Genomic DNA, 24,503 nt, shown 5'->3' with positions numbered 1-24,503 from the left:
GCAATCCCCTGCCAAAGGTTTCTGGGAAGGGCTGCCTTGTTTCTTCCACCATGGTAGGACACTTTTCCATGCCACTCAGCGATTACTTCAGCAGGCATCATTGCAGTACATAGGTTATCAGCATGTGAACCTGGGCAGCGACAGAACACCAGCAGAAGCTGTGCTCTCTCTGCCTCTGTTACCCTCAGGAGTGAGATAGCTAAAATCACCACCACCATCTGTGTAAAATGGTGCCAGTATTCAGTTCCATTGCCCTATACTACTAGAATCATGCAAGCAAGCTATTCCTCAGCCCCCGAAGGACCATACTCACCATGGCTGGTGCTGTGACTGGTGCTGTGCTCTGTCACTCCCAAGCAGAAGTGAGAATGTAGTGCTTACAACTTTTGGGGAACAAGGGGAGTGAGTTCAGTATCTTGAGTTTCAATTTATGTCGTGAATAACTGACAATGTGTGACTGTGTGCTGTATTTGCAGCTGCTGCCATTGCGGCCTACAGGGTCTCTCCCTCCACACCCGCAGAATGCCTGAGCCAGATAAGGAGAAGAAAGAATAGGACTTGGGATGACATGTTTCAGGAGATCCTGCAAGCCAGTGCTGCTTTACAGAACTAGCACAGGGCCTGGAGGATCATCACAGAGTGGAGAGGAGAAAGGTGCAGGAAAAGGAGAGGGATGTGCAGCAGCAGATGCTTGCGCTTCTCAGACAGCAAACGGAGATACTGCAGACTGTGGTGGACCTGAAGGTTCAACAATCCTCGCCTCCCTCTGCAGCCCACTGAGAACTGCATATTGGGACCTCCTTATTACCCCCCTTCAACATTCCACGTGGCATCAGGGGTCAGTGCAGTACCTTTACCATTAAAGAAAATCACAGCTTTACATACACTGACCTGTGAAAGCCACAGTTGGTGTACCTGTACCTGAAATGGAAATGATTGTTGTTTCCACTTAATAAATTAAGGGAACAGAACTTAAGAAGTTTTAAATGTTTTTTAATTGCCTGGTTCATGTTACAGAATAAAATTGTATTTTTGGAATAAAATTCATCTTTATTAGTTCACGGTATATGCTGGTTGGTGCTGAGCAGATCTGGCAGCAACCAATTCCCCATTACTGCACAATCATTCACAAACAATATTAACAGGTGCACTGACAATTTTATACTTAACCAAATTCACAGTCCATTTTGGTCAATTTCATGGTCATACAATTTTTAAAATTGTAAATTTAATGATTTCAGTTATTTAAATCTGAGATTTCACGGTGTTGTAATTGTAGGGGTCCTAATCCAAAAAGGAATGGGGGGGGGGGGGGGAAGCACACAAAAGACCAGATTTCATGGTCTTTGACATGTTTTTCATGGCCATGAATTGGGTAGGGCCCTAGTTATATTGCTACATACACTGCAATCACTGCAAGATTCATTTGGGGCTGCAAAAGAGAAAGGCCATGTAGAGAACACTACAGCAAAACAAACTACTCTGTCTCACTATTAAAATGTTCTTTTAAAGTCTCCCTGAGCCGTATAGCTCCATGTTGTGCCCTTCTAATAGCCCTTGTAGCTGGCTGTTCAAATTCAGCAGATAGCCACTTCATTTCCACCCTCCACCCCGGTGGAAACTTTCCCTGCTTTATTTTACAGATATTATACAGGACACAGCAGGCAGTTATAACCATTCAGCTATTTTTTCCCCTAAGGCCCAAACATATAAGTAAACAATGCCAGTGACCCTTCAAACAACCAAAGGCACATTCAACTCTCATTCTGCACCTGCTGAGCCTGTAGTTGAAGCACTTCTTGATGCTGTCGAGGTGGTCAGTGAATAACTTCATGAGCCATGGGAGCAAGGTATAGGCTGGGTCACCCAGGATCACTATTGGCATTTCAACATTCCCAATAGTAATTGCCGGTTGGGAAAGAAAGTCCCTGCAGCTTTCTGAACAGTCCTGTGTTCTTAAAGATGTACGCGTCACGCACCTTCCCTGACCAGCCCACACTGATGTCAGTAAAGCTTCCCCAGTGATCCATCAGCGCTTGTATAACCATAGAAAAGTAGCCCTCTCTGTCAATGTACTCTGTGGCAAGGTGGTCTGGTGCTAAAATAGGAATATGCATGCCATCTATCACCTCACCCCAGTTCAGGGACCCCACTGCTGCAAAACATCCATCATGTCCTGCACATTGCTGAGAGTCAGTCATGTGTAGCAAGAGATGATTAATGGCCCTGCATACTTGCATGACAACAGCCCCCGTGGTGGATTTCCCAACTCCAAATTCATTTCTGACTACCTGGTAGCAATCTGGCATTGCAAGTTTTCACAGTGCAACTGTCACTCACGTCTCAACTGCTAGTGCAGCTCTCATTTTGGCATCCCTGCACTGGAGGGCTAGGAAGAGTTCAGCACACAGATCCAGGAATGTGGCCTTGCACATCCGAAAGTTCTGCAGCCCCTGCTCATCATGCCATACCTCCATAACAATGCAATCCCACCAGTCAGTGCTTGTTTCTCAGGCCCAGAACCAACACTCCATTTCCAGCTGCTCCATGAATTCCACCAACAGTCTTGAATTGGTTCTTTCTATGTCCCAGAGCAATCTAGCCTCCAAGGAATCATCATATTCCCCGTGGCTCCTCTTGCAGCTCTGTAAATACTGCAGGATCACATGCCCCATGCTTGACATGCTCGTGACAAGAGTGCAGAGCTGTGCAGACTCCATGCTTCTGTCAGAGATGGCGGATAGTGAGGAGGGACACATGGGTTTGTGGAATTTTGAAAAGAATGCATGAAAATTATGGGATGCAGATGAAATTATGGAATGGAGAACAATGCATTATGGGAAGTTGACGCCATGCTCCTAGTCACCGCTGTGTGACTTGTTTTGGTCCTATCAGGCATTGCAAGAACTTCACAAAAGTTCTGGAGTTGCACAGTGGGATACTTACCCATAGTGCATTGCACTCTATAACAATACAAGAGCTCCTGATGAGAATGCACACACAAGCGATGTAATAACTGCAGTGGCTTTATACAGATGTAATTTATGTTGACATAATTGTGTAGTGTAGACATGGCCTAAGTGCTAAAAGCTGAGATTTTATGGTTACAGTCTGCCAAATGTAAACTGACAAACTGCTGCCTTCCTCAGGGCTTGTCAGTCCCTGATTAACTCCATCCAGAAAAAGATGCCTTATTTCTTAACCCAGGTCAGTAAACAAGCCCTTTAATCTCCAGACAGAGTACACCTGTGAGGCTCACAATTTTACCAAGCATCACGAGAATTAAATTAAAAGACCGGTCAGTTTCACGATCGATACTCAGAACTCTATGAGCAACAGTCAAACCATCACAAACCATGTTAGTGTTAGGCTGCTGCTTGTGAAAGCCATGAGCAGCAGCAAGGTCACTGGAGTTATTCACACAAGAGTAGTGAGAACGGACTTGAGAAACATTACTCCTATTGTATTTTTAGGCCTATCTCAGGCCCCTTTCTCAATGGCAGCAAGAAAGCTCAGGGGTGAGAGAAGGATAGAGTTTTGAAGACCCAACCCTTACAGCCACTGTGAGTGTTCTGAAAGGGAGGAGAGAAAGCTCCTTCCCACTTCCGGGAGTTAGGGGGAAGGGCATTTCAAATTTATCAGACCCATTCTAAAAAGAGGTTAATCTGAAATAGGGAGCCCTCAAATTGGATCTAGGGACAACAAACCAGTAAAAATCTGAGCAGCAGATAGAGGCTATGCTTTTCACATGGCACTGGCTCTAGACCTTGCCCGTTGGTCATCCCCTCATTTGTCTTTTGTACTTCTTGCTTGTAAGCATCTAATAATTTTTTTCACGTAGTCATAGTAGATTTTGCAAAAATAATGAGGTAAATCTACACTAGAAAAGTTACAGTGGAACAGCTGCACCACTGTAGCAGAGACACTTAGGCCACATCTACATTACAAAATTATGTCGACCTGTTATTAAATCTTTTGTGCGTGTGCCCATGTGGCTTCTTGTGTTGGTAGTGCGCGTCCTCACCAGAAGCACTTGTATTGATAGTATTGTCAACATAGAGCATTTTGGAACAGCACCTGGAGGCCAGTAACAGTTGACGTAAGCAACGCAGTGTCTACACTGACACTGCATTGACCTAATTACATCCCCTGTGACTCTGTGCCACTCACAGAGATGGTATTACTAAATCAGTGTTGAGAGGCACTTACATCAGCAGGAGCCAAATTTAAGTGAAGACACTTCCACAGCTAGGTCAACACAAGGCAACTTATGTCAACCTAAGCATGTAGCATAGACAGGGTTACCATATGTCCGTATTTTCCCGGACATGTCCAGCTTTTTAGTTCTCAAGTCGCTGTCCAGGAGGAATTTTTAAATATCTAAAAACGTCTGGGAAAATATGGCTGTATGGTAACCCTAAGACAGTCCAAAGTCCTAGGGCTGGCAGTGCTTCCTGGGGCAGCTCCTGGTGCCCGCCCGCCGGAAGAAGCCTGCAGTGTGGGCGGCCCCTAGGCACAGAAGTGGAAGGGGTCTCTGCGTGCAGCACCGGCTCCCTCCTGCCCAATCAGAGCTGCAGGGGCGGGGTTTGCAGGTGCCGGCAGTGCACAGAGAGCCCTCCGCCCCCCCACCCCGAACCTCGGAGCCAGAGGGACCTGCCGGATGCTTCCTGGGAGCCACCCCAGGTAAGCACTGCCATAACTCCCCATCTTGCCCCCCAGCAGGTCCCTCTGGCTCTTAGGGTCAGGTCAAGTCGGGGGGAGGGGGTGGAGGGCTCTCTGCGCACTGCTGGCACCTGCCAGCCACGCTCCGCGGCTCCTGCAGCTCCCACTGGTGCTTTTCCCGGCCAATGGGAGCCACGGAGCTCGCACTTATTGCGGGCTCAGCATGTGGAGACCCCTCGGCTGCCCCTGATCCTAGGAGCCAGAGGGACCTCCGGCAGGAGGGTTAGTAGGCAAGCAGGGTGGGGTGAAGAGGTGAGCGGCGAGGGAGACAGTGGCTGGCTGGCTGGCTGGCTAGCGGGTGAGTAGGCAAGTGGCAGGCGGGGAAAGTGAACAAGCGAGCGGCGAGCCAGTGGCGGGTAGGAGGCAATGAAGAGGCAAGCAGCGATGGAGCCAGACGCAGATGGGCGGGTTGAAGAGGCAAGAAGTGGCGAGCCAGGGGCAAGCAGGGGTGAGCATGGGGGTGTCTGGCAGGGGAATGAGCTGAGTGGCAGGTGGGAGGAGGCGAGTGGTGGGTGGGGACTGAGGAAGGACGCAGCAAGCCAGCAGTGGGCTATGGGGTGAGGAGGGGTGTGGTGGTGGGGCCGAGCAGGGAGGGAGCAGGACCGGGGGCAGAGTGGGGGCGGAGCATGGGAGGAGTGGGGGTGGACTGTGGGTGGGGCCAACACCTCCCATGGACTGTTCTCTTTTTTGAATGCTCAAATATGGTAATCTTAAGCATAGACTAGGCCTTACTACAGCAATGGACAAGCTTCTTTGATTGCTGTAATTAATTCACCTCTCTGAGAGGAATTTTTTGGTCGACCTACCAGTGTCTACATTGGGACTCAGACTGGTTTAACTAGGTGTCTCCGGGGAGTGAATTTTTCACACCACGAGCGATGTAGTTAGATCAACCTAACTTTGTAGTGTAGATGAGTCCCTGGTAATATATGGGCCCCAGCAAAGCACTCTGCTAAGAAACAGGAAGACAGAAACCTCTAACTTGCTTGGAGCACATACCAGCAAAGCCCAAAATACACAATGCTGGAGCCAGACAAGGTGCTGGGTAGCTATTTTGAGGGGATATATCAATGCTCCTAGCATGCTTCTCTGCAGATCTGACTAGATGAATATAATTGCTCCTTCTGGCCATAAAAATCAATTCATCTTCCCAGAGGCCCTCCATGTGCTTTGCAAAAGGATGTGCCCTACACAAAGGCACAGATGAAAGGCACCGAGTACAATGACAAGATTCTTCCTATTTCCCAGTCCACCTGCATCCACCCACACTCTGGAGTTACACTTAGATTATAAACTCTTTGTGGCAAGGGCCAGGAGCTTATTCTGTATTTGTACAGCACTTAGCCCAACCCAATGGCTGGGCTCCTGTGCGCTGTGGGGCAGACAAATCATAACCAGGCTGCCTGTCAGCTTATGCCACATGCGCTCTTGCTCTAAAGGGCACATGGAGGGGGGGAGGGGCAGGGAGCCTCCCAACCCGAGCCAGGTGGCTGAGAGTAGGGACCGGCTGCTGCTCAGCGTAGGGTGACCAGAAGTCCCGATTTTATAGGGACAGTCTCGATTTTGGAGTCTTTATCTTCTATAGGTTCCTATTACCCCCCACCCCCGCCCCGATTTTTTACATGTGCTGTCTGGTCACCCCAGCTCAGCACCACAGCTCTGATCAGTGCGCACGAGGGAGGGTGCGCGCTGCACAACAGCTGAGGGCCGGGCGCACGCTGAGGCAGCGACCTTAGAACCCCCGGGGCAGTGGGATCGGAACGACCGTTACCTGCTCCAGCAACGCCCGCAGGCGCAGCTCATGCGCGCGCCGGCCCTGCGCCCCCTGCCGCACGTAGGCCGCGTTCACCAGCCTCTCGCTAGCGCCGAAATTCTCAACGTTCATGTCGGAAGAAGTGGGCGGAGAAACTGACAAACACGCTCAGATTCCAGACTCTCCTGCCGCCACCGCGCAGGCGCAACGCCGTGGAACGAGGGGCCGTGATACCACGTGAGGTGACACGCTCAACTCCCAGGGAATACCGGTAATTAAAAGCAGGTGCGCATGTGCGTGGACGACATGTGATGCCGCGCCCCCTGGGGGTGGGTTGGGTTGAGGTGCAGCGCGGCGCGGCGCCCTTGTGGCGCGCGGAGTGTTCTACGCCTATGCCTCGCGGGGGCGCTGCTGCCTCCTCAGCCCGCAACGGCCGCAGCCAGCGGAGTGGAGCTGGGTGCAGGCAGGTGTCGCCATGCGGGGGGGAGGCGGGCTCCGCACGCCAGGCCCTGGCCTGAGCTCAGCCAGACCGAGCAAGTGCACCTGCCGCGGGGGCCGGGCTGCGCCGCCCGGGCATGGTGGCCGCAGCACCGGGGTAGATGAGCACCACGCCGGCCCATCGTGCTGCGTGTGAGCCTAGGGGCGGCCGCGGAGATCGGGGTCTCCGTGCCTGTGCGCTAGGGCGAGTCAGCACTGGGGAGCCGTGGCTGCAGGCCGCGGTGTACCAACGTCCAGTAAAGATGGGCTCGGGAGGGCCCAGTTCGGACCTTACAGGCCGGTGTAGCGGCACAAACAGCCTGGCAATAACTTAGGCAGCGCCCTTCGGATCTGGGCTTAGTTTAGGCCTGAATAGCAGGGGCGGGCTGAGCTGTCCTGGAGTGTATTGTGGAGTTGCCGTTTTGTTAAAGCCTGCCCAGGCCTGAACATATTAGAGAGGTGAAGGGTTTTGTTAACTTTGGGGGGAAAAAACCCTTTTCTGTATTAGAGAGGAAAAGCAGGATACTGTATTCCTGCAGGGCCTAGAAATTAACCTTGATTACAACCTTGAGGCTGCTCACACTTCCATAGGTGCATAACTTTAAGTTTATGATTAGTCCCCCTTTGTGGGTAATAGGGTTTCTTAAAGTTAAAAGCATGCATGTTGGGCTGCTGTATGCAGTTCTTCCACCATTATAATTATTTTGGTTAGGGATGTGCTTGTTCACTAAAATACTTAGACCAGTACAACCCTTAGTGTGGACACAATTATCAAGGTGCCTTATACTAATATAGCTGTTCCCATAAGGGAATGGGAATAAACTGAACCACTGTAAACATCTTTACACTGGTATAATTACATTTGTAATAGGGGTGTTTTGCAGCTTAAGCTATGCTGGTATGGTTAACGCAGTACAATTTTTGTGTGTAGAAAAGCCCTAATAATTGGGTTATTGAATCCCTGTGGAAGTTTGTACCCGTTTCACCACATTCACTGCAAGTGCCTTTCTACAGCATTTCTAAAGTCAGTTATGTCCTTGAGACAGAAAGACTTAATGGAGAATAAAATAAATAGGTTTTGTTTTGTTTTTAAGAAAACTAAACTGGTTTCATTAGTGGAGAAAGCTGCCTAGCTATCTCAAATCCTTACACAGGAGCCTTATATTTAAGTAATTGAATTACTTGAAACAGCATGATTTAACTCAGAATCTCTACTAGAAGATCCCACATTCATAAAGGCTTTGCCTGCACTAGAAATGGTTTGCTGGTATAGTTATATCAGAACAACTATACCAGCAAACCTTCTTAGCTTATGCTGGCAAAAGAGTGCTTTTGCTGGTATAAAGTGATAGAGTCCTGTGGCATCTTGTAGACTAACATCAGCATGCATCCGACAAAGTGGGTATTCACCCACGAAAGCTTATGCTTCAATAGGTCTGTTAATCTGTAAGGTGCCACAGGCCTCTTTGTCGCTTTTTACAGATCCAGACTAACATTGCTACCCCTCTGATACTTTGCTGGTATAGTTTGTGATTCCCCACCTGCCTGGCCCCCAGACATAACCAGCGAAACTTTTAAGTGCAGACCAGGCCCAGAACTCCCACTTCAGGACATTACCAAGCAATTTACAGTATTAAATTATTTTATTGAAACCTCTTCTTAATGCACTCTAAAAACATCCAGAACTAGAGACAGCAGCACCTCTGCAGTTCTATGAGCCCACCTGAAATACTTTAGATGTGTAAAGTATGTACAAAGGCTTTGATCCAGCAACAATATATGCTTATCTTTACCAGGGGCGGCTCTAGACATTTCGCCACCCCAAGCACGGCGTCATGCCGCAGGGGGTGCTCTCCCGGTCGCCGGTCCCGTGGCTCCGGTGGACCTCCTACAGGCGTGCCTGCGGAGGGTCCGCTGGTCCCGTGGGCATGCCGCCAAAGGCACCCTGCCTGCCGCCCAACTGGCAGAGCGCCCCCTGTGGCATGCCGCCCCAAGCACGCGCTTGGCGTGCTGGGGCCTGGAGCCCCCCCCTGATCTTTACTTAGGAGTTGAAATTTGTGGGATTGCTCACATACTTGGAAGTTAGGCATGTGTGTACGGTAACTATTAGCAGGATTGGGGCCACCGTTTATGCACAGAAGACTGCATTTTGCATACTTCTCTGTGTTGCTTTAAATGTATTATAAAACACCTGATAGCAACAAAATAGATTTTTCACTGTGATTTCATCTGTGGGTACCTTGTAGACAGTTTTATATTTGGATTACACAAGACTTTTTATGCATTAAACATCAATTATTTAGTATTTCAAGTATTAATGTATTTGTTTTATTAAATAACTGATACAATATATTGTCCTATAAGTATTCACTCTTTTATAGGTCTTCCTTATAGCTTTTAAATGGAATTTATCTGGAATCTATTAAAATACCACCTTATTTAAGAAACCACCTTTTTACGTTCTCCTGAGTGGTTCCTTATTATATGGTATATCTTGTCTGCAAAGTAAATTTAAATCTAAAACTAAACACAAACATTGAAACAATGTTTAGGTTGAAGAAGCAAGGAGAAATTAGGTTAAAACTGCTAGAGTAACTTTTATTCAGCCCAGTTCTGTTTATGTGTTTAGTATCACTTCTGTAACTGGTCAGTTTAGTCACAGTGAAGTTTATTAATGCGATTTAGCCATTTTTTCAATTTGACTCTCAAGGAGATAATTAACCATTTAAAAAAAAAGTATTTGAAATAACAATTTAGTATGAAACTATTTCAAGCCGTGGATTGTTTGTCAGCTCTTTACTGTTTTCAGTATTTGACATGTGGATTAACTATTAGAGTTGTTTTTCTTTCTTGCCTGCATTTTATAAGCCGGAGGAGTGCCTGAACAATTCATTCTGTCAGGCTGAGGTTGGAAGGACTAAAAGAGAGGAATTAAGATAACTGGATTTTAGGAGCAATGTATTCTGTTCCACAAAATCTTTTCTAGTTTAGAATGTTTGGTTGTTTATTTTTATACCTAAGAAATAAAGAACTGACTGAGACTTTTTTTAAAGTAAGCTTTTAGGATAGGTTCCTGAGTTCATACTTCTGATGTTTAATTTTGAGCAAATATAACTGGCCCCTTAAAACTTACTTTTGGAGTCTTATCTGGTTCTTCCACTTAATAGTTTTATGTTTAGATGGTTAAATAACATGGGAAACATAGTGATCTCTCTGACCCTACTGAACCATAGCTTTAATCAACTTGATTACTTCATCAACAAGCCTCACAAGTTGTTAATGTTAAACCTATTTGAATAATTGTTGGCTCAGAGTTTACTATTAATAGATTGTTATTCAGCCTGTTTAAGCATAGAAGAGCCATTCTAAAAGATTTTTTCCCTTAGAAATTAAAATATTTTGTGTTGCACCTGGAATGTGATGATGCACTGAATCTGGTTTTCATACAAGGGACATTATTTATTTTGTTCTTTATTTGAAAGGTTTCAGAGGAGACTAACAAATTTATTTCAGCATGAGCTGTGAGCTTTAGCTGAGCTTTGTTAGTCTCTTTTTGCTTTATTTGAAAGTATCACAAGAGGGCGCCCACCTAAAGCTAAAAGCACACTGAATGTGAGCGAGCTACCATGGGGGTTTACTTCTATTTGTACTTACCCTCTTTTTATATTTCTTTTGTTCTAGGGTTCAGACAGCACTGTAAGAGTAATGTACTGTAATGTAAGAGGTACATTATAAATATCTACACAGAGAGATACACTAAAGGATTAGATTCATGTTCAAATTGATGAAAAATATATGGAAAAAAACTGAAATAATCCAGATCTTGATGACTATATAATATGCAACACTGTAAAATCAGGTCCCGTATTTTTTGTCTCCATGTAATTGTTTATTGGGCATAAAGGGCCAATTCGTTTGGGTTTACACTAGGGATAAACTTGGTTCATTATGCTCATCTTCAGCAGAAACGCAAATATGAAGAGATTCTATGAGATTACAGATATTAATAGCAATATAAGCAAATGATACATGAGGGGGCTTCAAAATCCATATCCAGCAGTTAAGATGTGATAAAACAGACCAGTGAGGGATTTGACTAGTTATTTTATCAGTCCCTGAAAAAAGTAACTTTCTTTAGGTTTTTTAAGTAGCACATTGAAGGACCCTTACAATTCTATAAAATGACTCATTTCCCACCACTCATATCCTTAATTTTAGTTGAACAGAAAATTGACTTGCTCATGATGTGCTAATGAGGAGAGAACAGTTTGAGATTCAAGAATAGAGCAAAATAGTGGAATGTTTCTGTTAAAATGGTCAGCAATTAAATAAGTGTTTGTGATACTGCCATATTTAGGTTTTGAAGTTAATCTATGGAGATTAAGAGAACAGTTCACACTTCTTAGAAGTATTGTCTCAGACTGTCTGCAAATTGACATCTGACAATATCAGTTACAATCAATTTATGTACTCAACATTTTCTTCCCCACCATGAGAGCTACAAACTTTAAAAAAAAAAAAACTTGGATGCTAGGGTGTCATTTTGCAGTAAGAGGTCCCGTGCTGTAGTGATTTCATTTATAAATTTAACAAAATGCAGCCAGCCCCGGACTGTAGATTGCCTCGGATCGTCCTGAATGTATTTGTATGGGGTGGGAGGTAATCTAGCGTTACTGGAGCTAGTGCACTGGCCTCAAAATTCACTTCCCAAACAAGAGACTAAAAGATGATAAATGTGTAAAGAAAGATAGTCAACTCAAGCTTCCCAACGGGGAACAGAGCGGAGAAGCCGTTTGTGGGTCTGTGCCAGTGTGTTCGTGCAGGCCCCTTGGGAACGCAGGTCTCCCTGTTGAAGTGTGTGCGCTCGGGGGTGGGTGTTTGAAGAGTCTCTCTCCCTAGGTAGGCTGGGGGACAAGGGTGGGGGAGGGCTCAGCGGCCGAGTCTTTCCCTGCTGTACCCCTTGTCCCTGTAGCTGGCCCTTTAAGGGCTGGCGAGGTAGCTACGTCCCTCGGCTATGGTGCGCATGTGCAGTGAGGGCTGCTGAGAGGTGGTGCCGCGGAGCTTGTCCGTCCGATTCTCGGCTGCTGCCTGCGCAATGCGTCCCCCTGGCGGCGTGTGAGCCCGCCTGGCGGCTCGCAGGACCTTACCCAGCCCGCCGCAGACGCTAATGGCGGAGCCGGGCCCTGAGGAGCCAGACGAGCGGCTGCTGCTGCTCTCGGAGCCGGCGCTGCAGGACAGCCCGCCCGCGCGGGGGCTCCAGGGGAAGGCAGCTCCCGGCGGGGCCGTGAGGCTCGGCGGGGCCCTGGGGCTGGAGGAGGACGGGGACGTAGACACGGACCCCGAGGAGGATGGTGAGGAAGAGCCGCTGCTAGGAGCGTCTGCCACCCGCCGGAGCCGGAGAGCCAGTGCTTCCTGGGACAGGGAGACTCGCATCGCCGCAGGTATAGGGGAGCCCTGTCCACAGGCTCTCCCCACCGGTGGGACTGCTCCTCTCCCCCAGTTCCAGGGCGCTCCCCTTGGCTTTTAGTTTTTGTTCCCTCGGGGGAACGCGGGGATTCCTCACCACCACCCCTCTGTTCATGTCTTGTCTTTGGTTTGTTGATCCCTTGACTCAGCGTTCACTTTCTCTTTCCTTTCCTTTTTGAGGTGCTGCTGGCTAGGAGGGTAGGAGACGTAAAGGGGGGATGCTTCCTCACATTCTTCCTGTACATACACACATACTGCCTGCCCCCACACCGTGTAAAACGACGGTTTACCCTCCTTCCTCTTGCTTGCACGTTGTGGAATATGACTTACTTAGTTTAAATAAATTTTTAAAAGTGGGCAAGGGAAAAAACATCAGGAGCGGTTACTGGAACAAGATCAAAGTTGTAATTGTTATGCGATTTGAGAGAGCTTACCTGAAGAGGGAGGAGATGGGATGTAGTATGAGATCATTGTAAAACTATTTTTGCTGCTTGCAAGAGCTGCCTAGTTGAAGGCCTCTGGTTGCTCAGGGAATGGCAACAGTATAATGTTGCAAAGATGAGGGGTGCCATGAGGAGGCGTGGGGGGGATCCTCGCCTGCAGGGATGTTTATGGCCCCTATTGAGCCACGCAGCAAATCATGACCTACCCCGTAGGTGAGCAAAGAGTCAGGGAAGCTGCAGACCTGCTGGTAGGCTGCAGCGGCCTGCTTCCTGGTCCTTTTACCCTCCCCTAAAAGGGCCCTCATGGCCCAGAGTACAGTATAGTTAGGCAGTGACAGTCCCTTCCCTACTAGTTTGTTTGGAAGGATACCCTCTCATTTGCAGAGGTAATTGAGTCTCCATACCCAATACCGCTTTGAAAATGCCAGCAAGGCTCCATCTCAGGACACCACCTCCAATTTGCATCATGTAATGTGTGGGTCGGTTGTTATATAAAATCTACTTTCAGTCACTAGCTCATGCTGCAAAACTTCTGTTAGTCTATAAGGTGCCAGGAGGATTGCCGCTTCACAGAACAGAACCAACACCCTCTGATACTTTCAGTCACAGTTAATCTAAAACGGTGGGAGAGTATATTGCAATGTAAAAAGAACAGGAGTACTTGTGGTACCTTAGAGACTAACAAATTTATCTGAGCGTAAGCTTTCGTGGGCTACAGCCCACTTCATCGGCTGCATAGACTAGAACATACAGCAAGAAGATATTTATACAGAGAACATGAAAAGGTGGAGGTAGCCATACCAACTGTAAGAGGCCAATCAATTGAGATGAGCTATCATCAGCAGGACAAAAAAAATTTTGAAGTGATAATCGAGATGACCCATAGAAGGTGTGAGGATACTTGTTCTCTGTTTAAATATCTTCTTGCTGTATGTTCCAGTCTATGCAGCCGATGAAGTGGGCTGTAGCCCATGAAAGCTTATGCTCAAATAAATTTGTTAGTCTCTAAGGTGCCACAAGTACTCCTGTTCTTTTTGCAGATACAGACTAACGCGGCTGCTACTCTGAAACCTGTCATACTGCAATGTAATCATTGTTGGGACCACCATCCTCTAAATCAGGGGTCGGCAACCTTTCAGAAGTGGTGTGCCGAGTCTTCATTTATTCACTCTAATTTAAGGTTTCGCGTGCCGGAAATACATTTTAACCTTTTTAGAAGGCCTCTTTCTCTAAGTCTATAAATATACAACTAAACTATTGTTGTATGTAAAGTAAATAAGTTTAAAATGTTTAAGAAGCTTCTTTTAAAATTAAATTAAAATGCAGAGCCTCCCTGACCAGTGGCAGTGTGAGTGCCACTGAAATTCAGCTCGCGTGCCGCCTTCGGCACATGTGCCATAGGTTGCCTACCCCTGCTCTAAACAGTGCTTTAAGGAAGGCTGCTACTGTAAATTAACTCAAAAATCAAACTCCTGGTCTCTGTATGCAAGACCTGTATGTGAGGTCACTTGCATCTATATATCCAGTCTCATGTATTCTTGCTTCCTGTTTTCTTCTCAGTACTCTCACTTAACAGCTCTTGTCATCTTTTTCAAGTTCTGGCTTCACACCTGTAGTCATGCTGCATCTAGTGTTGGAACAGTCTACCATTCCTGACAACTTGTTAAAGCTTTCTCATTTTTCTCCTTCAGATTTGCTTGTTCAAGGACTGTCCAATTTCCTTTTCTTGTGAATAATATTTATTCACTTTCCAGTCTGTGAAAAGTGATCCAGTGCTTGTTTTTATGACCTATTATAGGCCTGGGAAGCTTTGTATTAGTGTGTCAGGTGTGTAAATTTCTGGCAATATGAAATTGACTTTTAATAACTGCTTTCTTGTCCTTGAAACCCAGTATTTAAGGGAAAAGTGTCTAAATTTGAAAGTAAGTGAGTCTGTTGGTGTAATTCCATATGCAAAAGTGCCAAAAAGAGGGTTGTAGCAAGAAAGTAATAATAACCAACAAATTGTTAGTTGCCTTTCTTAGGACTTTATACCTCTCTTCAAGCCTCTCCAGGTCAGTAAAGGAGTGTAAACCTATGGCCTTGTCTAAACTGCTTTGCCTGCACTAGAAAAGGTTTGTTAGTATAGCCATACCAGCAAACTTTGCTAGTAGGGACGCAGCTTAAAGCTGAAAAATAATGTTTTTGCCAGTTTATCTTATAACAGTTCCCCAAATGAAATAAACTATATAATAAAAAAAGTCATTTTAACCTGCACAACTGCATCTTCATTCAGGCTATTGCTGGCATAGCTATGTCAGTTTTTTGGATGGGAGAGGGGGAATGATAGAAATATGAAAAAAAAAATCCTAACTGCCATAACTATTCTAGCAAAACTTTTAACTGTAAACCAGGCCTAAGTTTTAAAGAAGCTATGTTAAAATGTGTTAGCTCATGTGTTCTGACATAACACATTTTAAAAGTGTGGTGTACATAAAGCATGTTGCCTTTTATATGTGCTGAATTGGACTGTCAACAGCTTTGCTTCTTTGGTATGATGGAAGTTTCTGCAATAGTCTGTGTAGTAGACAGAAATTAACTCTCTCAGGAGCTAGGGACCATAATAAACCTACCCACCATTCACACTTAAGTGCAAGGAGCATTTCTTTGACTTTGCGTTATCAAACATGTACACCCACATTGCTATATATTTATGTATAAAAAATTCCAAAACACAACTGTGATGGGATCCCCAGAGTGCAATCTGGAACTGTGGGACTGTTGTGCACCTTAACTCTCCAACCTGCACTGTCTCTGTCAGTGCTATGCCAGTGACAGGCTGCCAACCCTTCCAGGTGCTGTGATCACTCAGCCATCAGCATGTGGAGCCCCACACCCAGCTAAATAGCATGAGTCAGTCACAAATTATACAGAGATCAGCACCAGCCAATCACCCCAGCCTTGCACCCCAACAATATACTGTCTTACACGTGCAAGACTTGGGCAGTGCAAGCTCATTAATTAGTTTGCCACTTCCACAAAGGATAGTGGATATGCAACAACCCTTGTTAACCTGAGCTGAGATTCCCCAAGCACTTCAACCAAAACCACAGTTTTAGATAAAATATAAAACAGATTTATTAACTATAGAAAGATAGATTTTTAAGTGATTGTAAGTAGCAAGCATAGAGATCAAAGTGGTTACATAAGAAATCATAATCTTGCAGTCTAAATTCTACAGTCTAAGTAAGGTTTCAGAGTAGCAGCCATGTTAGTCTGTATCCGCAAAAAGAACAGGAGTACTTGTGGCACCTTAGAGACTAACAAATTTATTTGAGCATAAGCTTTCGTGGGCCACAGCCCACTTCATCAGATGCATAGAATGGATCATATAGTAAAAGAACAGGAGTACTTGTGGCACCTTAGAGACTAACAAATTTATTTGAGCATAAGCTTTCGTGGGCCACAGCCCACTTCATCAGATGCATAGAATGGATCATATAGTAAGAAGATATATATACACATACAGTTCAACCTCTCTGGTTACTCAGTAACAGACTTAAAGGTGGCAGTTTTGCAACAGAAAAGCTTCAAAAACAGACTCCAACCAGAAACTGCTGAGCTTGAATTAATATGCAAACTAGATACCATTAACTTGGGTTTGAATAGAGACTGGGAGTGGCTGGGTCATTACATATATTGAATCTATTTCCCCATGTTAAGTATCCTCACACCTTCTTGTCAACTGTCTAAAATGGGCCATCTTGATTATCACTACAAATGTTTTTTTTCCTCCTGCTGATAATAGCTCATCTTAATTAGCCTCTTATGGTTGGTATGGCTACTTCCACTTTTTCATGTTCTCTGTATGTATATATACACTTGTTATGATATGTTCCATTCTATGCATCTGATGAAGTGGGCTATAGCCCACAAAAGCTTATGGTCAAATAAATTTGTTAGTCTCTAAGATGCCACAAGTACTCCTGTTCCTTTAATATAAGTAAGGTTTGAATCAAACAGTCTCTCACCCCACTGGATGTTTCAGGCAATTTACACAGGCTGGATCCCCTTCCCAACCTGGAACCAGGTTCCCCAGTTCAAAGTTTTATCTTCCAAACAATTTTCCAGGTTTTGAGATGGGGGATGGAGAAGAAGCCAAGAGATGATTTCACTGTCCCTCTTTTATACCTTTTCCCAGCTATTAGAAAGATCCTTGCTGTGTGGTCTGGTTTAGGGTATAGCTACACTTACGGTTTGCAGCGCTGGTCATCCAGCTGTGTAGGAGCAGCGCTGGTGTGTGGCCACATTTGCAGCATTAGCAGCGCTGCTGGGAGTGATGCATTATGGGCAGCTATCCCAGCATTCAAGTGGCCGCAACGTGCTTTTCAAAAGAGGGGGGTGGAGTGGAGTCTGGTGTGACGGGAGCGGGGGGAGAGAGAGAGGGGATTTTTGGAGCCAACACTGTGTGTTTAGCTTCCTGCCTTGAAAAATCAGAACATGGTTCCAAACCCTTAGTCTTAACTCTTAATTGCAAACAGCCTGCAGCCAACACGACTCCCCGCTGTTGCATTCACTCCCTGCCTGCAATCTCATTTGATTGTTTACAGCCAGGTACAGATGATCACAGCAAACAGGAGCTCTGTTTGTTTTTTAGATAAGCAGCAGCGGCAACGGAGCTCCGGAGTCGGAGCTCGTTCACAACAAAACAAAGAGAGGCTGCATAACAAAACAAAGAGAGTAATTTATAAAAGCATTCTGGGATACACCCTTATACCTTGGAGGCCAGTCACAGCGCTGGTGTGTGGCCACACTTGATGACCAGCGCTGCAGCACCAGCGCTGGAATCCTTATTCCCCATGCTGAGTGAGGTGTACGGCCAGCGCTGCAGCCAGGGAGTTGCAGCGCTGGAAGTGCCCTGCAGGTGTGGCCACTTACTAATTGCAGCGCTGGTGGAGGCTTTCCAGCGCTGCAAATCGCCAGTGTAGCCATACCCTGAGCCCTCATTGCGTACTTGCCCTCTCAGAGTCTCTGGGATAGTGGATTCTTCTTGATGGGCAATCAACACGTTAGGCTGGTCCTGATATAACTCCGTCTTGTCAGTTACTCCTTTGTCGCCACTAAATGGCTAGCTGTGGGCATTTCCAACTTCACACTATGGCCTTGGCTACACTGGCGCTTTACAGCGCTGCAACTTTCTCGCTATGGGGTGTGAAAAAACACCCCCCTGAGCGCAGCAAGTTACAGCGCTGCAAAGTGCCAGTGTAAACAGTGCCCCAGCGCTGGGAGGTGGGATCCCAGCGCTGGCCTCCAAGGTATAAGGATGTATCCTTGCACACACCAGCGCTGGGATCCCCACGGGGAGGTGGAGTACGTGCAGCGCTGGGAGAGCTCTCTCCCAGCGCTGGCGCTGCGACCACACTCACACTTCAAAGGGCTGCCGCGGGAGTGCTCCCGCGGCAGCGCTGTACGGCTGCAAGTGTAGCCATACCCTAAATTTCAGTAACAAACCTATAGCAATACTTCATAACTTCACATACAATGATAGTAAAATTCAACAGGTCAGGACAGATTTTAAAATGATACTTCACAAGGCATGCATTGTACAAAACATATCATAATCATATGACCGTGGTGAATATGGAGGTTCCAGGATGTTATTTTAAGGTACAGACTGTCACAATAACACTCAACTGCACACATTTTTATCACTAGGGAGAGTCTGAGAGAACAATATATGGCAGATGATAGTCATGTTGCTTAGTGCACTACTGGAAAGAGCTCAGATATGGTGGTGGGCACAGTGTAAGAACCTGTAAAGAATAGACTAGGGAGAGTCCCAATGTTAACTCATAGAATATCAGGTTAGAAAGGACCTCAGGAGGTCATCTAGTCCAACCCCTTGCTCAAAGCAGGACCAATCCCAAACAGATTTTTGCCCCAGATTCCTAAATGGGCCCCTCAAGGATTGAGCTCACAACCCTGGGTTTAGCAGGCCAATGCTCAAGCCACTGATCCCTCCCACAATCAGTTTAGCATGTTTTAAATTATTTGCTGCTTTCTGTCTTACTCCTTTAAAATGTGTTACACTTCTACCTCGATATAATGCTGTCCTCAGGAGCCAAAAAATCTTACCGCGTTATAGGTGAAACCACGTTATATCGAACTTGCTTTGATCCACCGGAGTGCGCAGCCCTGCTCTCCCCCCCCCGGAGCACTGCTTTACCGCATTATATCCAAATTCATGTTATATCGGGTCATGTATTATCCAGGTAGAGGTGTATGTTAGCTAACGTGTTTTAATATTGCATATTCAAATCTAGACAAAGCCTAAGCAAATGAAGTTGATTTATGTAAAAGCTGAGGGTGCTCAGAAGACTTGAGTTATATTATCCAGGCTCTCATTTGAATTTTAAGCTGTTTAGTAATCTGATTCTGTAGTTAGATGTGGGCGGACCCTTGTTCCAGCATAGAGCCCTACTGAAGTGAAGTGTATCCAAGCTGAAAGGGGATCTGTGTAGTTTCAGGGATCTGCCTGCCTAGATTTGATTACAGTATTGGGGACTACATCAAAAATGGTTGATAATAGTGTATCCCCCCCACAAACAAAAACTTAGTGAAGAAAAGTTAGCATTGCTTAAAGGGAACCCCATCCACAAACCCCTAAAGTATGCCAGAGGATACCCCATAAAGGTGTCCTTTGGCATATTTTAGCCCCCAAACATCATAGTCACACCATTTTCACTGACGCTCTGATCTTCTATTACTGTCCCATACACTTTAAATATGTATGATTTCCCATACCATCTTCATCACTGCAAAATCTGAGCAACTTCCATTAGCACGAAAGTGACGTGACTAACATCTGTCAAATGTCATTCATTCTGTGTCATGCCTTCCTCCCCCCCCCCCGGATAATTTTGTGTTTTCTGAGCAGTGGAGTTGGTGAGCACTGTCCTCATCCTGGAGCTTTCTGTGATTTTCTAGATATTCTGGGCACATGCCATTGAATACACTGAAGATAAGGTCTAAAATTTTGTACTTAATATGTATAGTAACATAATAGACACACCACATTCTTTGTAATCATGTTATAATGCAAAAGCTTAACTCTGACTTCAGTAATATGAACGTCTTCTATACATCTGAGCACCAGTGAACTGAATGGTGTGACGTTCTCCCATGGGGAAGGAATTAAGGATGAGAATCAGAAGATAGTAGTGAGACAGAAAGAGGGAGGAGAAGAGTAAGGTATGTGGGAGACAAGGAAGAAAAGCAAAGCTTTTACAGCTTTTTTCAATAATGGCCTGTCTACACACAGGCCTGTTGTGAGAAATTTGGGGCCCTGGTAAATCATGTTTGCTGGGTCCTTGCCCCCTCCCCTTTCACTCCAATTAGAGAAGTTTTGAGTGTCCTTGAGATTGTTTCCACTTCCCTCATGTCAGGCAGTTAGTAGAGCTTAACCCACTTAACAGGAACAAGGCACTCTTATTCTGGAATAAGTGTCCACATATGGAGTTATTCAGGAGCAGCTTGTATAACTCCATGGATAGACCAGCCTTAACTTTTGCCTCATAATCCCTAAAATATTTTCTCTAGCTATAAGAACTTCATGTATGTAAAATATAGTCCAAAAATTAAAAAACAAACAAACAAAAAAACATTTGGAGAACTTGTCAGATACTTCAGATTTCAAAGCTTTTGATAAAAACAGATTTCAAAATGTGTCAATTGCAATAGAAGTGCTAAGTCATGGAAACTGTTTTCATAGAACTTTGATTTTTTTCACACTTGTACAAAGCTGTAATTTCTATGTTCATTGGTATGCAAAAAACCCTCTGGTGATTAGTTAATTTGAATGCTTTAAAGTTTGGCTGTTAACAAGTATTTCAGAACTTAAACTGGATCTTAATGCTAGTTGCAAATGATATGCTTAATGGATAGCTAGTTAACAACATTTTCATACTGTTATTTGTGGCAGAGGATTTGAAAATGTAAAAAAAACAAGTACATTAAGCAAAGCTGTTAAATGGACTATATCCTTGAATATTTAGTGCTGCCTTTACTCATCTAACTTTCTTTACAGGGCCAACTTACATATGTGGACAGATGTTAGTAAAAATGATCAATAAAAGCTTTTTAGTCCACTCATCTGAACTTCCCTCCTTTGGAAACAAAGTCTATAAGAACAAAATAAACATGAGTTGTTTACATGAATAAATTTAATTTTTATTCATATTCCCTTGTATTTATTCTGTATTAAAGTTGATAAACATTTTTACAATATTGACCTCAGATAAGTTGACACAAACTAGGTTTAATGCTTAACTTTTTTAAACAATAGATACTTTGTAGGCACTTGATGAAATCCTAGTCTTGGTGAAATCAATAGCAGAACTCCACTGACATCAGTGAGGCCAGCATTTCACCCTTGGTCTCTAGTGATTGCTAGTGTCTTTTTCTAACTAAAGGAGGAAAAACTGGTATAATTTTTTCCTAATCCCCATCTATTGTGTAAACAATGTCTAATGTAGTTCAATAGCATTTAGAGGAATAACTCTTTGTTTTTTAGGAAATGTGGGAAGTACTGCAGAGATGAACTTATTTTTGGATGATCCAGAATTTGCAGAAATTGTGCTGAGAACAGAACAAGCTATAGAGTGTGGCGTCTTTCCGGAAAGAATTTCCCAAGGATCTAGTGGGAGCTATTTTGTCAAGGATCCAAAGGGGGTGAGTGCATTATTCGCTCATCAGACATAGTAAATGCAACTCATTTTATTTGAAAAGGTGGAAGAAACTGACATTCTCTGACTGTTAACCAAAGCAAGTGTCTCCCTTGAATAAATGGTGCCATGTTAGTTTAGTTTATTTTGGTGCATTAAGAGCACAGCTGTGAAAATCAGTTTGATCAGGTAGCTTGCCTCATTACCACATCTTGCAAAACAAGATAATCTGAAAATAATTCTAATTCCTGTGTAGTGGAATTTATTCAGGCACTCTTGAATGGCTGATGCTTAATCAAAATATATGGGGAGTGGGATATCTGTTACTATTTGAAAACAGGTCAAGGATTCTTCTTACCTTGTGTAAAATTCTGATATTCTTTACTTTCTATCTTAAAAGGACACCATAAACTTCAAGAACTTGAATGTTTTGATGCTTTTGATAGCTTCACAATAGCTTTACAGAGGTCTTAAACATTTCTCTTTTAAATGTCTTTTAATAAGGATTTTTCTGCTTCCCTGCTCATGTTTTGAGTCTCTTAAATTTCAGCTTCAGCTTTGCCTCTCTTGTTAAATTAAAATGATCTGGACAAACTGGAGAAATGGTCTGAAGTAAATAGGGTGAAATTCAATCAGAACAAGTGCAAAATACTCCACTTAGGAAGGAACAATCAATTGCACACATACAAAATTGGGAAATGACTGGATAGAACAAAGTACTGTGGAAAGAGACACTATATAACCCCCAGGTATAACAAGCTAAATATGAGTCAGCAGTGTAATATTGTTGCAAAAAAAAGCTGACATCATTCTGGGATGTATTAGCAGGAATGTTGTAAGCAAACATGAGAAGTTAGTGCTCAGGAGAGTGATGTGTACATGGTGATTTGAGACAGGGAAGTAGGACTTAGGCTTCTGAGTGACCTTACATTCTTTTGAAAATGTTATCCAAAGGTCTGATTCCATTCTTGTGACTGACTGGTTCTAACCCCTAGTGCAGTGGTCCCCAACCTTTTTGTGGCCAGTAGGACATTCATGTTTTCAGAAGAGTGTGGCGGGCACCAACAATTTTTCAAGCCTTATTTTGTATTTGTACATTAAATAATACGAAAAACATCATATTTAATATTCTTCCCACTCTGGGTTGAAATAATACGTACGTTGTCTCTTATTTGAACCACTCATTTTGGAGCAAAATGTTAAAAAAATAATAAATTTCAAAGCACAAGAAAACAGCAGTATCAGTGCAGGAAGAATACTCACATACAGGGCTGGCTTCAGGCACCAGTGGAGCAAACAGGTGCCTGTGTCAGCACATGCTATGAGGCAGCATTTGGTCCATTCTGCAGAGGCGGAGCGTGTGGTGGTTTTTTTGCGGCAGTTCTGGGCAGTGCAGGGAGAAGCCTGAGAGAAGCTGCGCAGCCTGCAGCCCCGGAGTACTCTGTCCCCAGCAGGTGGGGGGCCCTGGCATCTCTCCCCTGCTGGGCACTAGGCGGGCCCCACGCCTGCCAGGGACAGAGAACACTGGCGCCTGCAGCCCTGGAGTTCTCTGTGCTCAGCAGGCGCGGGGCTGCGGCTTCTCTTGAAGCCGGAGAGCAGCTTCAGCCCCGCGCCTGCCGGGGACAGAGAGCACCGGCGCCCACAGCCCTGGAGTTCTCTATCCCTGGCAACCGCAGGGCCGTGGCTTCTTTCCCCTGCTGAGCACTAGGCGGACGCACATAAATGCCCCGGCGGGCACCACGTTGGGGACCACTGCCCTAGTGTGTACCAAAGAGAGAGACTCTGGTTTGCAAGTTGACTTCACATCGCCAGCTGGCTTTGAGGGAGCTTAATCACCCCTATCTGAAGTCCTCAGCACTTCCAAAAGCCAAAGGGATATTTCAGCAAGCACCAAAAAGCAAAGAGTTTTTGGAAGGTTCTAGATGCTTAGCTGGCCAGCCTTTACCAGTAGTCTGCCAAGACCTCCCAGTTAGAGGCAGATTTAGGAGCCTATTAGTCTTGAATACCTGTGGTCACCTTGGGCATATGGGTCTTGAGCATTGTACAGTGTAGGTACAGCATCAGGTTTTCAGCCAACCTTCCAGATGGTTGTCCTGTATCCCCAAAAGAATGATCCTTGTTCTCAGGTTTGTATGGGTATTGACTATTTAAAAAAAAAATCATTAAAAATCCCTGTCTGGGATATTAACGTGATTATGAAAAAGTGGATGCAATCTCCTTTTGAAGCACTCATTTCCTGTGATCTTAAGTTTCTTACATGGAAGGTCACTTTCGTGATCACGGTGATTTCGGGTTACAGGGTGAGTGAACTCTTCAAGCTGTCTTGACCAACCCATCTTCCAGATTTTATGAGGTTAAGGTGGTGCTGTGGACTTATTCTAAATTCCTCTCTAAGGTGATACCAGAGTTCCACCTTAATAAGTTTATAAACCTGACAACCTTTTTCCCCTTGCCACATGCCCATTGCACTGAAGTTTTTCTCCAGTTGTTTGATAAAAGGTTTTTGCGTTTCTATCTGGGGTGTCTGTCCTCATCTTCAAGGTGCTCGGTGGCCTGGGCTCAAGATTTCTAAAAGATCACCTCCAGGATGAGGGCAGTGGTTGACAACTCCACTTCTCAGCCACAGTGGAACTTCCCACCACAAGGGTAAGTAAAGTACATTAATGCAGGAGACACAGCTGCCTCAGAGGTTGGGCTGAGACTGGAATGAATTCCCCCAGGAGCTAAGGACCATCACAAACCTCACCACCTTCCATTCCTAGTGAAATGTGCATTTTTTCAACCTCATGTTATCTAATATAAACAGCTAGTAGTGTGTGCATATTTTTTAAGACCTACTAAAACAAAAACCACTCTGCACACAAATCCCCCACCAACCTTCAGTGTGGAGAAGAGGATGAGAGAATGGACCACACATGACAGATGTTAGTCATGTCATTT

The 24,503-nt window shown here is 44.9% G+C and overlaps 2 protein-coding genes across 8 annotated transcripts in view; one reads left to right on the top strand and one right to left on the bottom strand.

The window, feature by feature from the left end:
* The window catches only part of SEPSECS (Sep (O-phosphoserine) tRNA:Sec (selenocysteine) tRNA synthase), a 57,154-nt gene extending 50,518 nt beyond the window's left edge, over positions 1-6,636 (bottom strand). For all 3 annotated transcript variants that reach the window (XM_039542520.1, XM_039542519.1, XM_039542518.1), the window contains exon 1: positions 6,494-6,636. In XM_039542520.1, coding sequence (XP_039398454.1) covers positions 6,494-6,607 — 114 coding nt within the window. In that variant the 5' untranslated portion in view covers positions 6,608-6,636. The remainder of the gene's footprint in view (positions 1-6,493) is intronic.
* The window catches only part of PI4K2B (phosphatidylinositol 4-kinase type 2 beta), a 43,438-nt gene continuing 25,545 nt past the window's right edge, over positions 6,611-24,503 (top strand). The window contains exons 1-2 of one of the 5 annotated variants that reach the window (XM_039542525.1): positions 6,611-6,746; positions 21,413-21,570. In XM_039542525.1, the coding sequence (XP_039398459.1) occupies positions 21,436-21,570 (135 nt within the window). In that variant the 5' untranslated portion in view covers positions 6,611-6,746; positions 21,413-21,435. Of the gene's footprint in view, positions 6,761-6,790; positions 6,939-11,982; positions 12,394-14,630; positions 14,689-21,412; positions 21,571-24,503 lie in introns of those variants that run through there. The other 4 variants (XM_039542524.1, XM_039542523.1, XM_039542521.1 and 1 more) reach the window with 4 other exon arrangements.

The sequence above is a fragment of the Mauremys reevesii genome, linkage group 5, assembly GCF_016161935.1.
Source record: "Mauremys reevesii isolate NIE-2019 linkage group 5, ASM1616193v1, whole genome shotgun sequence".
NCBI classification, from domain to species: domain Eukaryota; kingdom Metazoa; phylum Chordata; order Testudines; family Geoemydidae; genus Mauremys; species Mauremys reevesii.
The sequence above is the reverse complement of the archived record's forward strand: the minus strand, read 5'-3'. Positions and strand labels throughout refer to the sequence as shown.